We start from the raw sequence: 16,784 nt of genomic DNA on the forward strand, positions 1-16,784 counted from the left end.
AGTTTACGGAAGGTAAAGCTTTGTGGGAAAATCCCTTCAGGTACCTTCTTCTCCTCCAGCTCCGCTTTTAAAGATCCCAGCTCTTCCTGACATTTCTGCAGAGGAGAGATTTTCTGAAGCATCTGTTCCACTTGGTGATGCAGAGTACTGTTCTCTCTAAAAACGGACAATGCGTTAGCATCAGTCGGCAAAAGTATCTCCAGCATGTTACTAAACAGACCTACTGATGATTTCCTGGTTTCTCTAACTTGGAACAAAAAAGAAACAAGAGAATGTCTCATTTGAAATGCCTTCTCTCTATTTACATCAACATGACCTTCATGCTGCCCTTTGTTCCTCTGACATGATAGTCTATTTCTAATAAAAAGTATATGAAACAGCTACCTGAGACACTCTAAGTCTGACGGAGAATATATTAAAGAACAATCTGTCAGATACTCTGGCTTTTCCGATCTGGAAGTCATCTCCATTTACTCAAACTAAGTGACGGGCAATTTTGTGATCCAGGTCATAACAATGTTTTGCCTTCTTCTAGGTGACGAATGTATTCAGAGTATGAGACACTGCTAAATGTTAAGTCCATTTAAAATTGTTTAAAATGCACAAGATAACCGCACTTAACAGTCCAATTCATACAGACTACAACTTGATTAACCGTAAACTTCATTTCAATGGCAATGCCATGGGTTCAAGTATGGAAAAGTCAAATGCCAGGCTGTAATTTAAGACCTTGATAGCAAATTGATTTGGATAAAAATGTAAATCTTCTTCTATTATGACCATCAAAGCAACATTGTATACAATGGATCAATCCCATGTGACACTTCGATTGAGTCTGTTTAAAAAATCTAGTCTTTTAAATGTCTACCCCAAAACAACGATGAAAACAGGTAGCTTACCTTCTTGCAAACTGCAGCTGTGAAACTTGTTAAAGAAAACTCTTGAGAGTTTTATCTACTGACACTTGTCTGAAGATTAAACTCACTTTAAAAGTATCTGTAATAGGGGCGCCTGGGTGGCGCAGTCGGTTAAGCGTCCGACTTCAGCCAGGTCACGATCTCGCGGTCCGTGAGTTCGAGCCCCGCGTCAGGCTCTGGGCTGATGGCTCGGAGCCTGGAGCCTGTTTCCGATTCTGTGTCTCCCTCTCTCTCTGCCCCTCCCCCGTTCATGCTCTGTCTCTCTCTGTCCCAAAAATAAATAAACGTTGAAAAAAAAAATTAAAAAAAAAAAGTATCTGTAATAATCTCTGTTCAATATACGTACAGGCAAGATCACAATTCCTAGAAACAATTATTTCACGTGCCATTTATAACACAGCAATAAAAATTTTTACTACGTTATTCTATTTACCATACCATGTACCTAAAGTCAAAACACCTACTTCTCTAAATTGAAACAAGGTATTCAATTAAATACAGATTAATATGAAATTCCAAGAATAAACACAAGGTAACATTCAACCAACGAGCAACACCTCCAATCCTGTGAGTAACAAAATCCTGAAACAACTACCCTGGATTTCTCAGATGGTCCCCAGCATAATTCCAGCAAACAAGAGTTTAGGTTCTTGCACAAACCATCTACCACTACACTTAATGAGCAAGGAGAAGAGAAACACCGGGAGAACAGGAAATCTAGACGACCTTACTCTGACAGCGTCCATGGTATGATCACTTCACCCCCATCTCATGCTGCCAGGAAAGCGTGCTAAAAGAACAAAACAATTATCCCTTTAAATTTCACCTCCTGGAAGTTTCCACGTTTACAGCACAATGTGGCAGATGTCTACAACATCACACCTCCATCCTCCTCCCAGAATACAGACTGCTCCAGATCAAGGACTATATTCACTCTTACCAGTCTTTGCAAGAAAGCAAAGTTCAAAAATATCGAAAGGAAAAATAAAATATACTCTCTGCCCTTCAGAAAAAGGAAATAAACTTAACACAACAACCAGAATTACACAAAAAAGTAGGAAATGAAGTTACAAAATAAAGCCATTTAAACCTGCACCACGAGCACCGTGGGCTGCGAGAGCAAGCTACTGCCCACGCGAGGTACAGAAGTCCGTACTTGGGACCAACGCCAAGCACGCAGCTAGGCCGCAGAGGATCAGAGCACAGAACGCACATTCAAGAATTAAGCCCGAGGCTTACCAGTTTTTAATAAACTATTCTAACAATTTTGACTTTAAAATGTGACAAGTTTTTGAAAAGTAAATCAGTTTTCCTGCTAGATTACATGTGTTAATTACCTCAAAAATTTATGCCAAAAAAGGATATAATGAAAGTATATACTCTTCTAATACTGGAATCGCCTATTTCCCTATTCAGCTAATTAGAAGTATTTCTATTAATTGTTTCTGTTCAGCTTTCATGATCAAAGATATAAAAGATATTATTACCATCAAAGATATCATTGCTCTTACCATAATATACATTCAGTTAAACAGACTGCGAATTTCAACAAATAAAGCACAAGGGGCTTTCACTGACCTATTGTTTTTAACATAAAAATCCAGTACTAAAAATAAGTCTAAAGCTTATGCCTTCATTTTATTACTCGAATCACACAACTTAGATACGGTAGCACTGACACAAACAATCAGCGATCACACACAAGCTCAGGAAAGTCAGAAAGAGCATCGAAGCAGGCCTCAGGTTCCCGACAAAGGTGAACAGCAGAACGTGTCCCGAGACTGAAGCTGAACTTCAGCGAATCCTCACAAACACACCTGTGCTATTTTTTACAGGGGAGATTTCCTTCGTGATGAATGTTTTCACCACAAAATGCAGAAAAATGAATCACACACACCATCTGCACCCTCGCAACAAAATACTTCGATGGTTACTGAACAAATGCTGACCGCGAGTCCACGCCTGTCTTGTCGACACAAATTACCCCGATGAGGGATAATATCTATAGTAATTCTCTACAAATCAGAAAGCTAATTAACAAAAGTCAATTTTCCAACATTCTGACTATTCCTACAGGGCAAGTCTTTCAGAAATTCCGAAACATTCTCACATTCAGCTTCACGCTATTCCTAAACCCGCAGAACATACGTCACACCTCCTCAGGACAAATGAAAGAGACCCACGCGTTAGAAAGTTAGGAAACCTGAAGGAAACCGAAGCCAGGGACAAAACCAGACTGTTCTAAAACGGCCACTCACAGTCTTTGTCATTCCACGCGGTCACAGGAAGAGACTCACGTCCACGCTGTGTTCCTTCCTTAGAGGCTGTAAATGCCACCTTCCGAAAGATAGCTGAAAATCCCCACGGCTCATTAAGAAACTATAAAGATGTAAATGTTACAATTCAAAGGAAAAAGCTGGTAAAAGGATATCATCACATTTCTTCTGATATTCTGTTAATAAATTACTGCAACAAAGAAAAGAATTACGTTACCTTTTTGATCTGGAAAATACATTGTTAAAATCACATTTCAAAATACGCCAGGCACCCTTGTTCCTAGGTTTCTGGCAACAGATTTATGCTTAATATGTATGCGTGTGTGTGTGTATATATTGCAGCTGTATCATATATTGAATATATATATGTGTATATATATGTACACATCACCTTCAATTCCTTAGAGGCAGCGCTGCACTGATACATGAACTTTTAATTTAAATCCCTTTGACTGGAGTAACATCTTAGCCTATAAATTCATGTGACTTTTAGAATATTAAAAAAAAAAAAAAAAAGACTAAATCTCATCCCATGACTATGAAATACTTACTGCGAGGAAACCTGAGGTCCAGTCCTAAAGCTAAGAGGGCTTTAAAGACAGAAAACAGCTTGAAACAAAATGTCCACTCTGTCTAGCACAGATCACTTCCCAAGCTGTAAGGCTGGCTGTGAAGGGCTGTGGGCCAGTAACGCAATGTGAGTTGCACCGTGGCCCACAGCACGCGGGCTCCAGTGACAGACTCAAGGTCTCTTTGGCCCAGGGGTCTAACACACCACCTGCTCCGGCTTATCTGCTGGGTTCATGAAGTTCAACCAAACACTTGAAAACATACTCACTCTGTATTAATAATTTTTTGCTTCAAGGTAATTAATGCTTCAACATACTCGTTTAAATTCTGAAAGACAAAAACAGCTACAGTCAGCTACTTGTTTTATAAATTACACAGATTCTCTGTGTAACGTATTGTGAAACACGAACACGTTGTTCATTCACTCTGTGACATAAAAGCAGAAATGAAGACGCTACTCACTTTGCCTATAAACACAGACCCACAGACTCCAAGTGATCTTGAACCCATGCTGTATCTCTCTGAATTTTTACGTGAATGACACTCTCTCCCCGACAGCAAGGGAGCCGTGCAGAGGCTGTGACTTGTGCTCTCAATGACAGTCTGGTGAGTAGTAAGTACCTTAGCTCACCAACTACCAGTCATCATCAGTCTACAACTTACTCTGCATTGTTTCTGAAGGGATTGAAGACAACCGAAAAGACACAGAAGTTACAAACACACACACACACACACACACACACACACACACACACACTAAAAATTAAAATAACACAGGAAGGACAAATAGGAATATTAAAATAGGGACAAGATTCAATAAAAAAAATTCATTTTATAAGGATCTGTAGATTTTAGGGACGAACTACAAATCCGGCTCTACATTGCTGCTATCGACAGGGAAAACATCATTAATTACACTGCTCAAAGTGTTTCTAAGATTTAAAAGCAAAATTTTTTTTTCCTTAAGTGACTTTTTCCCCCTCAGGTCTGCACATTTCATTAGCAAATATTTCAGAAATAAGTACTTATTTTCACTGATTATACCAAAACACCTTTTTCTAGATAATCCAAATGATTTTGAGAATTCAAGAAACATCTCCCTCTACAGTACCACGTGCACCTTCTTCAGTCCTACATGTAACGTGATCGTTAAAATAAAAACCGTATACACTGAAAGACATAAAGAAAAAATCTTAGCTCTCTTCTGGCCCCACCCCCCAATGAAAGATCTCGATTCCACGTCGCCCATCTCCCTCCGGAACCGCTCCCACACACGACACTGGGTGTGCTCAGGGCACCAGGGGCCACTGCGGGACACGTGGGTTCTCCTCAGCCTTCACCCGCGACCCACGAGCGTCCCTGCCCATGCCCTGTGAGACGCTGCTCCCCATCCTTAGGATCAAGTGCAGACAGGCTCCTGCAGCAGTGACAGTTACGGGCAATGCAAATCTCAGGGCCCTTATTATTATTATTTTTTTTAACGTTTTATTTATTTTTGGGACAGAGAGAGACAGAGCACGAACAGGGGAGGGCAGAGAGAGAGGGAGACACAGAATCGGAAGCAGGCTCCAGGCTCCGAGCTGTCAGCCCAGAGCCCGACGTGGGGCTCGAACTCACGGACCGCGAGATCATGACCGGAGCCGAAGTTGGACGCTTAACCCACTGAGCCCCCCAGGCGCCCCATCAGGGCCCTTATTTTTTCATTTGTGTTTCTCTAGGAGCGTGACTGACAAATCTCTTCCGGCTACTCACAGTTCTTCTCCTCTTAGTTAACAGCTCCTTCCTACTGTTTGCTCACGGGGAAGTTGCCCTTTCCGAGGGGCTGCCACATCTAAGGCACGGTGACATTTCATTAAATGTTACAGATGCATATACGGTATGTCAGGTGACCACTGAAATACACCCACGCAGGCATGTATACATCTTAAATACTCAGAGTTGAATCTGTCACTTTTTACAAAATTTCGGCTTCCTGATGTATTTAGAAAGTCCTATCCCACCCATGACGCTAAAATTAAAGGATTCTCCTCTATGCTATCCTAGTACTTTTAGGCTTTCATATTTTGTATTTCTAGCTTTAACCGCTCCGGTGCTGTGTACAATCCAGACTCTCAAAGCTGAAGGTCAAAAGGGCAACAGGGGTCCCATTCATTTTTGTATTCAACGTATACTTGGCCTCCCACGTTGAAGAAACAATCTTTCATTAACAAATTTGGGGTGTAGCAACAGACTTCCGGGCCCAGAGGGTAAGGAATGCATCTGCTTTTAGGCCCTCCCCCAAAACCAGCTAAAACTGAAGTCAAGGAACTTTCCGCCAAAGGCAAGACCCACAAAGATGAGAGCAGAGTAAGAGGCCAATGGCAACCGGAAAGCAGATTCAAGAACACGGATTCAGGGGGCTCAAGAGAGCAGGGGGTGGGGGCGGGGAACGGGGACACCAGGTTCCTCTGAGACCAGAGGCCGGCAGACGGCGCTCACGTGAGAACTGGTCGCAAGCTCTCTTGCAAGCATTTCATCCTCAAATTCCTACCTCTCTGCCACCATCCAGAAAAAGGTCTGCTGTGAGGAATTCTCTGCCCGGGACACTGAACGCAGTGCCAGAAACAAAGGGACGAGCCGCTCCCAAACACAGAGGGGACGCTGACCGCCTCCGGGCCCCACGAAACTCCCAGACACTGGCAGCCAGTCCTTTTGCCCTCCGGGCAGGAGACTGACCACACTTTGTCGGAGGACGCGTAACCAGCCTGCAGATGAGATCTAAAGGTACTGACAGGAGATGTGCTTCAAATAAACGGCCCGCCAGACCTTCTGCGTGAAGCCCGGGGTCCTGAAGCCCCACACTCAGCATTTCCCGCAGCACCTTAGCCAACAGTTTTAACAGGAAAAATTAATCAAGGATTTCCGCCCATCAGAGAGAACCCTGAACGTGAGCGAGAGAGACCAAAAGAAGACCAAGCAACTTGGAGTAAATAAAGACCGAGACGAAAACCGCAAGAACAGTAGTATGAGCGGAGGTTAAGTGATGTTACATTCACGAAACAACATTTGTAAAAGGAAGGTACAGAGTTCCTAGGAACTTTATTATAGCTCTTAAAAATTAAAAACATATACACGCACGAGGATGGCTAAAAAAACCAAAGTGACAGACAACACCAAGTGCTGGTGAGGATGCAGAGACTGGAACACTCCGAGTCGGGGGTGGGGGGCAGGAAACGGTGCAGCTGCGTCGAACAGTTGGGCAAAGGCTCAAATGTCAATCACCTCACCATCCAGCAATTCCACTCCTAGGTCCGTGCCCCAAGGAACCGAAAACACATGTCCCTGCCAACCCCGCACACTGTGGTTTACAGCATTAGTCACGCTAGACAAAGAAGTAAAAAATAAGCTAATAGAACGGATAAACAAAATGTCACACAGCCACATAACGTGATTACTTGGCAATGAAACGGATGAATGCCACCCGCTACCACAGGGGTAAACCCTGCAAACACACGCTACCCACACGAGCTCACAAAAGGCTGTATGACTCCATTCACGTGAATTGCCCATAACAGGCAGATCCAGAGACAGAAAGGAGATTGGCGCTTGCCAGGGATGGGGGCGGGGGAGACAGGGAATGACCGCTAATGCCTAAGAGGTTCCTGGCAGGGGCGAGGTGGGGGACTCGGCTGGAGAGGAACGTGTTTTACAAAGTGGTGACAGGGTTGCAAAACTGTGACCGAACTAAAAACCACTGAAGCGCACACATAAAAAGGATGAATTTTATGGTATGTGAATTGTATCTCAATAAAACTGTCAGAACTAAATTAAAAACAGGAAAGCAAAATAAAAACCTCAAAAGAGTTGAGGATAAAGTTGAAAATAAAAGTTCCCCAGATAAAACGAAACACAGACTTAAGAATAAAGTAAAATAAAAAGCAATTAAAGTTGTCAGGGCAAGATGCCACATGCCCAACAAGTAAGAGTTCTAGACACAGTAACAGGAAAGATGGACAGATGATCAAAGTCATTCTGATACTCAAGGAAAACAAATCTCAGAACCAAAGCCAGACGTTTCCAAACTGAAAGGTCCCAGCACATAAATAGAAACAGAATCCAAACCAGGAAACATCAGCACCAGGTTTCAGGGCATCGGAGACACAGCAAAGACCCTACAGGAATGCTGAGAGAAAAATGAAACCAGCCAAGTCGCATGCAGAGAATCCGGAACCAGAATGGCTTCAGCCTTCACAACAATCTGGAAACCTAGAACCCTGCAAGTTTTGAAGGAAAAGTGAATTCCAAGGTAAAATTCTGTGCAAGCTAGCCATCAGTTGGGATGGTAAGACTGACACTCTTGTTTTTTTCCTCCAACAAGACTTTATGTAAATTCAAGTTAGCTGAAAATAGACTCTTCCCACTCAGAAGTTCTACAAAGTTCTACAAAAGTTCTACTTCGCAGACATCCTTACTGAGGGAGGTACTGCAAGTCATGACCACACGTGACCCCCCACCCCCAAACTCGTGGAGTAAACCCAGAGAAGGCGACGTGGCACAAAAGACAGAGGTGACGAGAATCGAGAAGGCGGCTGCACCCCGGAAGGGAGCAGGCCCCAAGGCTCTGCACGGAATTTCCCCCTTAAGGAGCAAAGGACAGAGCGTCTGGCGGAATGGAAGCCCTGAGGATATTCTGACCTAACTGGCAGAGAGCTGCAAGTCAACGGGGTTGGTTCGCACCATGCGTTTAAATTATGATTTTTTAAACACGAGTGATTCTTCCTTTTTTCCCGTCCTCTTTCCAGTTCTTTGCTAGTGGATTTCATCTTCCCCACCTTGCTTCCAGATGCCGTTCTATAGTGCTAAGTACCATGCAAGAGACATTCCAGAAACCTCTAGAGTCCCACACAGCTGGATTCAAATTCCTGCCCCACCTCCTTCCAGCCCGGGAACCTTGGGCAGATTTATTTAGCCTCCCTTTGCCTCAGGACCCTTTCCAATCCTATAGATAAGGAGACAGAGCACTGGGAGGGACAGAGCTGGCCTGCTATTAGAAGTGAACAGGATGAGCCAGGAAAGGGTCAACCCGTCGTCCCTGGCATACAGCAAAGAGTCCTTAACATGTTCAAGATGAGCAAGCTGAATTAAGGCTAGAATCACTCATCCAGGGAAACAAACAAAAAAACACAAGAAAGGAAAAGTAATCACGATTTACTCCAGAGTACAGCTCTGAAGACCACACAGTCAGAATAACCTCCGCTCGGAGCAGGGACGGAACCGAAATCACACACGGGCTGAGAAGGCAGGGGAGCAGAGGGGGGGCAGGGGCCTCAGGGGCAGCAGGGTCCCGGCTGCCAGGAGAGCTCGGCGTGCACCTGCCGAGGTCGGCCATCCGACAGGACGCCTGACACCGAAGAGCAAGAAGCAGCAACACAAGTCTGTCACTTGACGCTATTAAGGCTCGTTACAAAACGCACCGCGAACAATTCAAAGTGGGACGGGAGGGAGGTGGGGCTGGGGGCTGCTGGCTCTTGTCTGTCCGTGGACACATCTGGTCCATCTGGCCACCTCTCTAACCTGTGTTCGCCCACATTTGCTACAGGTAAGAAATGAAAACCACAAAACACAGCACCACACAGGGGAAAAGCAGACGAAGCAAAGACGAAACCACAGCACTCGAGGCCCTGACTTTTCCCTCTGAGCCCGCCTTCACGGCAGCTCAAATCTGGGCAGATCCTGCAGCACCCTGACAAGTCTCCTGTGCCTCTCCAATCCGGTCCGAACCGTCTCTAACCAGCACATCTCAGGGCTGAGTGTGCAGCGGGCTGTGCCTAAGTGACTTTCGCTCATTTACGAGTGCACACGGCCCTACGCCGCCCAGCCTCAGGAAGGAGGCAGGTGTGGGGAGCTCCCCTCCAGGACAGGCTGACGTGACGGGGTTCCCCGGGACCGCGGCTTCTCTCCCAGCCGTCTGGCTCTTCTGGAAGTCGCGCTGCAACGTCTGCCGGAAGGCTCGGGCTTCCTCCCGGTTGTCCCCCATCGCTAACCCCACCTTGAGTCTCCCTCCAGCCCTACGTCGCACTTACTCGTCCACCAATACGGCTCCCAGACCAGCACGTCCTGTCACCCCTACCTACTCCCCACGTACTCCTCTTCCACAGCGCGCTGTTTCAATCTTATCCACGAAAATCCTCTGGACGGTCACTGCGCATGTCTAGCACGTCTAGCACTTGACGAAAGTAAAGGGCACCACCATTTGCTTACCTTCCCTCCCTTCTCCCAGGGACGTGGAAAGGGAGCGGTGGCCGGAGGGCACAGGGCGAGGAGGGGCGGGACAACCTGGCAGGGGGCCGGCCCGCGGGCCTGGGGCAGGCGAGAGGCCGCCACCGGGGCGGTTAGGAAACTGGCACCGCCGAAGGGGTCAGCACGACGTGTAGACAGACAGCAAGTCAGTTAGCAGAGGTGGCGACAGGAGAAGTACGGTGCCCAGGCCGACCTCCACACTCACATCCGGGCTGGCAGATTCTTGTCTGCGGTGGCTGTGCCGTGCACTGTGCGACATTCGCGGCGTCTCTGGCCTTGGCTCACGAGGTGGCGGGAGCACTCCCTCGGCCCCCCCAGGGCACGTGTGGGAACAAAGGACACGGCAGGTCTGAGGCTGTCCCCAGAAAGGCCTGCTACAAGGGTGCCCGTGGTGGTGTGTGGGGAATTGGGATTCTAGAGGGTTCCCACCCTTCGCTCGATGCTAAGAGTGGCTCCCTGTGCTGACCTGCAGTGTGGTTTCTGCCGAAACTTACTTTCCTTCTGGAATCTGTGTATCCGCCCGACCAGCCCCCAGCAGACACTCCGTGTGTGTCACTGAGCACTGCTGGGTAACGTCACTTGAGTCCAGTCACCCTCGCTGGGCTTCCTCAGGGCCTTTCCGCCCGGCAGACTCTGCTTTGTGCCCTCCGGCCGTAAGGCCCCTGGCGAGGAGGGGAGCGCACTCATGTGCATGCTCCTGGCCAACCCCTGACCCCGGGTGTGGGCTCATGGAGCCCTGACACAGCGTGGCCCCCACAACGTCTGCAGACCCCGCCAACGAGAACACAGGCTATGCTCCTGAAGCTTTCAGGGACACGAAATTCAGAGAGAGACTCCACAGAGGAGGCTGAAGAGACACAAGTGCTCTACAACACGTTTTCCTGACCGGGCCTCGAACCAGCGAGAGGCAGAAGCTCCTCCTTGGCCCGGAAGCAAACTGCGAGGGGCCCAGGGACTGGGCGAGCGGCCGCACCGACGCTCGCGTCAGGACTGGAGGGCAGCGGGCTCACCATGCTGAAGGGTGCTCGGATTTCTGGGCAACACAGCCCGAAGCGTGCAGGGCAGGGAAGGCGTGTGTGCACAGCAGGGACGAGGCCCACGAGCAAACCCCTGGACAATCGGCGAGTGGGGTGAAGAGAATGCCGGAGTTCCGTGTGCTATTCTGGCGACTTTCTTGTACGTTCTAAGTTGAGTCGTTTTTTTTTTTTTCCCCCAAAAGAAATTATTTTTAAAAATCACAGTAATCCATTAACCCCTAGGCTGGGGGTGACGTGGCTCGCTGCTCGCCGTGAATCCTCTCCAGGGTGCCACACCTCCGCCTCCTCGTCCTGGCCAACTTTTTATCAACTGCAATCATTTAAAGTCCACACTGATCTCCACCAGAGCGGAGCGTGTCTCCTGAACGGTGAGTGAGGACCCCCCTGTGGACTCCTTGGCGTCGAGTGGCCGGGAACACGGCAGGAAGGTAGGGACGCCCCCCTCCAGCGCTGCTCTGGGTACTTCCCCGCCAGACCAGCTGAGTGCCTCCGCTTCCCGGGAAGGCAGGACAAGGTGGCCCCCCCTTCGGGCCACAACACTCTCCCTTCACTCTCTCTCCTTACTCAGCTAAGAATCATCCTCAGACCTCAGTTCAGATTCACTTCCTGTAGGAAGCCGCCTTCCGCTGCCCCGCCCCTCGGTGCTCTCGGGGTACCCCGTGCATCCCCCAACGTGGTACCTGTTTCCTACACTTGTTCTGTGGTTTTCTCGCCATCTGTAACCTGAACTAGAACACGAGCCTCAAGCCCCTTCTGTCCGTGACTGTGTTCCAAACTCATACCATGACGTGACACACACACACATTTGCTAAACGACCGACAATGCCGGACAAGGGAGTGTCCCTTGTAACACAACCACTTACAAACCACTTACAGTATGTCTAGAAGAGAACAGGTTTCAGGCTCTAAACCACAGGCAATTATCAGTGGGAGTCCAACACAAGTTTACATAAATCACAGGCTCGACTCTGCTCTGAGGACGTCCAGAGAGCATCTGTCCCGCATCCAGTCCAGTGACACGAGCGCAAAAGGATCACCATGTGCTTCGGCCTCTCATCAGGGTTCCCAGGGCTAAACGGTTTTGCTCCGCAGGGAGCGGAACCGGTGACAAGGGGGCCTCGCCTCCACCAGAACACAGCAGCCTGTGCCAGACCTAAAACAACCAGCTCAAGAACGGTCACTGGCAGCAGAGTAAGGACCCACACTGGATCCCGTGGCGTCCCACTCAGGAACCCAGACGCACCTGGGGCCAGAGCTCAGTGACAAACCATGATCACCACTGAGGGTGACAAGACACAGGAGAGGAGGCACGAGACTACAAAACACAGAGGATGCAGAAGATGTGGTTAATCCGCACCCCGCGGGACGCAGTGACGACCGCAGGGTACCACGAAAGAGAAAGACGGAGTGGGCAGGAGGAGGGGGGCAGGAGGGAAGATTTCCAGTGCAAGGACAGGACCGCGGGACTTAGGACAGACAGCCAGCTTCCCGCCACGGTCCGCCACAAAGGCCTAGCACCCGCCCCCCGCAGGGATGACACCTGCCTGCTTGCCCGTGGTGTGCGAGATGCGGGGAGCTGTGCGACACTACACAGCAGGCCACCCTCTCTGTGCAGGGCACCCCTTAGCTTCTCTGGCACGAGGTTGCCTCACGTGTGGAACCCGCTGCGGCCTCTCCAAAAGGCGACCCCGCTCAGGCTGTCAGATCCTGCTCCCTGTTCTCCACGTTCCCCACCCTGACTTCGCGGGGTCCCATTTCCCTGTGCCCTCTGTCCCCTTAGGTCCACACTTGTCTTCCGCCAGCAGCTTTCCCTTCACGGACCCCTCACGACAGCACCTCGTCTCATGATTGCCGCAGAAGTTTCCAAAGTTTCCGTAAGTGATAGAGCGTATCCCTCCGGGCCGCTTCTGTTTTCCTAGAAGTCCCCTGGGTACCTGGGGGCACGGTGTACCACACAAATCGCCACACACACCACGTGTGACTGCAGCTGGGGATCCCCAATCCCGCGGTCGTTCCAGAACCTCACTCCCACGTTTCCAACGTCTCTTCCGGCCGCGTTTCTACTTCCCTTCCCTCCACCAGTGCTCAGCTGCTCAGGTTTTACTCTCTGGTCTTCTAGTTCCCAGACCTGGGACCCGTCTCCTCTTTGTAGATTCTCACATTTAGACCTTTCTCTTCTTTGTTCCCGTCCCTGGGAAGCTTCAGTTCCCCCAGGCTTTTGTGGTCACTAGCACGTACCACAGCTGGTGGCACCCCCTCCAATCCAAGCAGTACATCACCACCTGCTATTTTGAGGGAAGACACGGCTACTACGTGGCGATCGTGCAAAACCTCGCTCTAGTCCATAAGCTGAGAAAACTAACGCAGAACTGTAAGGTGGTGACCATCGAGATCTTCAATCGCCTGCCACAAACCTATTTTCCCAGCCTCACTTTGCAAAATTAAAGACTTGCTCGAGGCTCCACGCGTATCTGATCCTCCTCTTCCCCTAAAAAGACGTTCCAGGAAAAACCCCAAATGCAATGGAGTGTCCTGATTTAGGGAAGAGGTCTCCAAAGGCAGGCCCTGCTTTTGTGAATCAAGTTTCCCTGGAGCCCAAGCATGCCCACTCCTTGCCTGCTGCCCGCACGGCGTGTGCCCTGCGATGACCAGGGGAGGAGCTGCCAACAGCCTGGATCTCGATGACCTTGCCCCCCACGGAACCAGTCTGCAGGCCCCTGGATTGAAGAGACTTCACAGGTCTCCTACTGCTGTTCTGAGACCCAAGTCTGGGAATGCGGCAAGGGCAGGAGAGGGGGAGTCCTCGGCAAGATTCAGCGGGAATCTCTAGGCCAGAGATCGCCTGGGTCACACAGGCTGGCAGCAGCGGGGAAGAGCAAGGAGTGGGGGAAACGAACGCTCGGTCAAGGGAATGGGTTGATAGACTGGATGCAGGATGGGAGAGAAAGACAGGAACCAAGGATGACACTTAGTTTCCGGCCTACACGATGAGAAAGCTACAGTTGCTACTTTCAACTACCAGAGGACGGGGAACCACGCTCCTGAAGGAGGACCAAATCCACAACTGAAAAGTGAAATTCACACCAGTTGTTCTGCACAGAAGCCTCCAACAGCTCACTGTTCTTTCAGAGTAAAAGCCAAAATCCTTACGGTGGTCCACAAGAGCCCCACAATCAGACCCTCCTCATTCTGCCTTCATCAGACTCCCTGACTGCTAATAAAATCCACCCAAAACTCACAGGTTGAAATCTGATCCCCAATGTGACAGCGTTTGGAGGTGGGGTCTTGGGAGGTGTTTAGGTCATGAGGGCAGAGCCCTCAGGAATGGGATTAGTGCCCTTTCCAAAAGACCCCAGAAAGCTCCCTTCCCTTTACACGGGGTGAGGATACGGCGAGAAGACAGACAGACACAAACCAGGAACAGAACCACGCCGTCCCCCCCCCCGCCCCGCCCTGAGCCCTAAATCTGCCTGTGCTGATCTAAGACCTCCCAGTCAACAGAACTATGAGGAATGAACTCCCATTGTATTTTACGGCGTTTTGTTGCGCAGCCTAGAAGGAGTATGACATCCACGTTCACTCCACTGCAGCGACACTGGCCTTCTCTTCCCAAGCACATCCAGCATGCTCCTGTGTCGGGCGTCCACACCTGATCTGCCTGCTGGACGGGACGCTCTCCTCCCAAGATGTCGACGGGGTTCATTCTCTCACTCCCTTTGCTCAAATAGAACCTTCTCAGAGAGGCCTTCCCAGGGCTTCCTACGTAAATTCCACCAACCAGTGGCCCCTTCCTGGCCCATCTGTTCTTTCTACCTCCTTTGCTTAATTTATCTCCAACGTATTTATTATTTTCTCACGTAACTTGCTTAATCTGTTCCCTCCCCCCACCTCCTAAAATGGAAGCTCAAGAAATCAAGAATGTTTGCCTTTTTCTCCTGCTGCCTAAAACACAGCAGGTTACCTATAAATAGTTTTGGATGAAACTGGCCCAAAGAATGCGGTTTATGAAAGATCCAAGAGACCTTCACTCAAGTTCCTGGGGTTTTGAGGGAAAATAAAAGCACATTATAGACACCGATCCAGCGCAGCAGCTGAGCTCAGAAACGCTGTTCCTGCCAGCGCAGGACTCCCTTTCTCTCTCCCCTGCTCTCAACACTTAACGTTTGGGATCACTTCACAGATAGTGCCTTAAAAAAAAAAAAAAAAACAACACCTTATCTCGATGGCCTATCTGGCCTACATTCTTCTCTGGTCTCATCCCAGCAGCCACTCTCCCCTCCACACTGTGCTCATGCCAAGCAGACGCTGCTCTGCTCCCCAAAGACCCACCGCTCCCTCCCACCTCCGAACATCCCACCTGTTGGCTCCTCCATGTTGACCCCTCCACGCAGGAAGGTCCTCTCCCGCTCTTCGGCTCAACATTCAGGTCTCCCTACCTCACCCCCTCAAAAACCCTCTGCCCCCACAAGACCACCATTCCAACTCCTCCTTTATTTTCCTCCCAATCCTTAAAATCCTGTAAAGTCTTACTTGCACACACGAGTCTTACTTACAAAGGCAGATCGTGTGTTCTGTTCACTATGTCCCTGGTGCCTAGAACACCAGGCAGAAGGAGTGACAACTTCGTGACATCTAGTAGGTAGGGCAGGGAGGGCCCCCACTTCACCACTAATGGTGCTGACAGAAGTTAAGAGACCCTCGATATCAGACAGCTAAGAGGATCAGGTCGGACACAAGTGCCTGGGACCGTTTCTACTACCTCACAAGACTTGGGGCCAGACACTAGCAACTCCTCTCCTGTCACCGTAGAGAACAGTCCCTCCTGCTGTTAGAAACTTCCAGTACGTGCACGCCTTTGATGAATGACCCTCCCCGCCAACCAGCACGGCCTGCCTCCGGGCAAGAAATATTTCAAGATGAGCCAGAGCAGCCCCAAACCTCGTCCTCGGAGAGGCAGCGGCCCCGAGCATTTCGCCCATCACCCGTCGGCCCCGGGGAAGCCCTGAGACTGGGGGAGTGAAGCAAGGGGCCCCGCCAGCGCTCGCTCACGCTGCCCCCCGCTCCCACCACCGCATCCCGGTAAACGAGTGCCGGGTTGCAAGCCTAAATAAAGCAAAGGAGGCGGTTCCCAATACAACTGCAGTAGAAAGGGGGGCGGGCAGGGGAGGAGGGGGAGCTTCCGCCGTGTAGCGGGCGCAGCGCGCGCGGCGGGACCCCCCAGCCCCACGCCCCGGCCGGCCGAGCTCCTCCGCGCCCCCGGCCCGGGAAGGCGCCGCACCTGCTGCAGGGAGGCGCAGCCCTGACACCGCGAGAGGTCCGCCGCCGTCCCGGGCGCCGCCGAATGGGTCTCGCCCGGCATCATGGTGCCAACGCCGGGCCCGGTGGGCCCGCGCGCCTCAGGGACCCGCGGCCCGGGCCCTGTCCTCCCTCTGCTGACGCCGCCGGGGCCGCCGCCTGCCAGGCCGCTTCCCGCCGGGTCCGGGCGGGTCCATCCGTGCACAGAGGTCCCCGTGGAGCTGGCGAAGGGCTCTCCCAACCGGAGCCGCCTCGGGCACTAGAGAGAAACGCGACCCGGCGCGGCCCCCGAGCGCGACAGCGCCCAGCCAGGACCCCGCCCCGCCCTAGCTCGCCCCGCCCCTCTCCGCGGCTTGGGGCTGCCCGCGGCGCCGCCTGAGCAAAATAGGGAGCGGAGCCGAGCCGAGGCG

General features: G+C 50.4%; 1 protein-coding gene across 6 annotated transcripts in view; it reads right to left on the reverse strand.

The window, feature by feature from the left end:
• ICE1 (interactor of little elongation complex ELL subunit 1) overlaps positions 1-16,685 on the reverse strand; it is a 57,030-nt gene extending 40,345 nt beyond the window's left edge. For 4 of the 6 annotated variants that reach the window (XM_023239723.2, XM_045039080.1, XM_045039085.1 and 1 more), the window contains exons 1-5: positions 16,358-16,685; positions 4,032-4,090; positions 3,349-3,383; positions 900-918; positions 45-156 (exon numbers count right to left, since the gene is read on the reverse strand). In XM_023239723.2, coding sequence (XP_023095491.1) covers positions 45-156; positions 900-918; positions 3,349-3,383; positions 4,032-4,090; positions 16,358-16,441 — 309 coding nt within the window. In that variant the 5' untranslated portion in view covers positions 16,442-16,685. The remainder of the gene's footprint in view (positions 1-44; positions 157-899; positions 919-3,348; positions 3,384-4,031; positions 4,091-16,357) is intronic. The other 2 variants (XM_023239718.2, XM_023239720.2) reach the window with 1 other exon arrangement.
• Positions 16,686-16,784: the final 99 nt, after the last annotated feature.

The sequence above is a fragment of the Felis catus genome, chromosome A1, assembly GCF_018350175.1.
Source record: "Felis catus isolate Fca126 chromosome A1, F.catus_Fca126_mat1.0, whole genome shotgun sequence".
Taxonomy (NCBI): Eukaryota; Metazoa; Chordata; class Mammalia; order Carnivora; family Felidae; genus Felis; species Felis catus.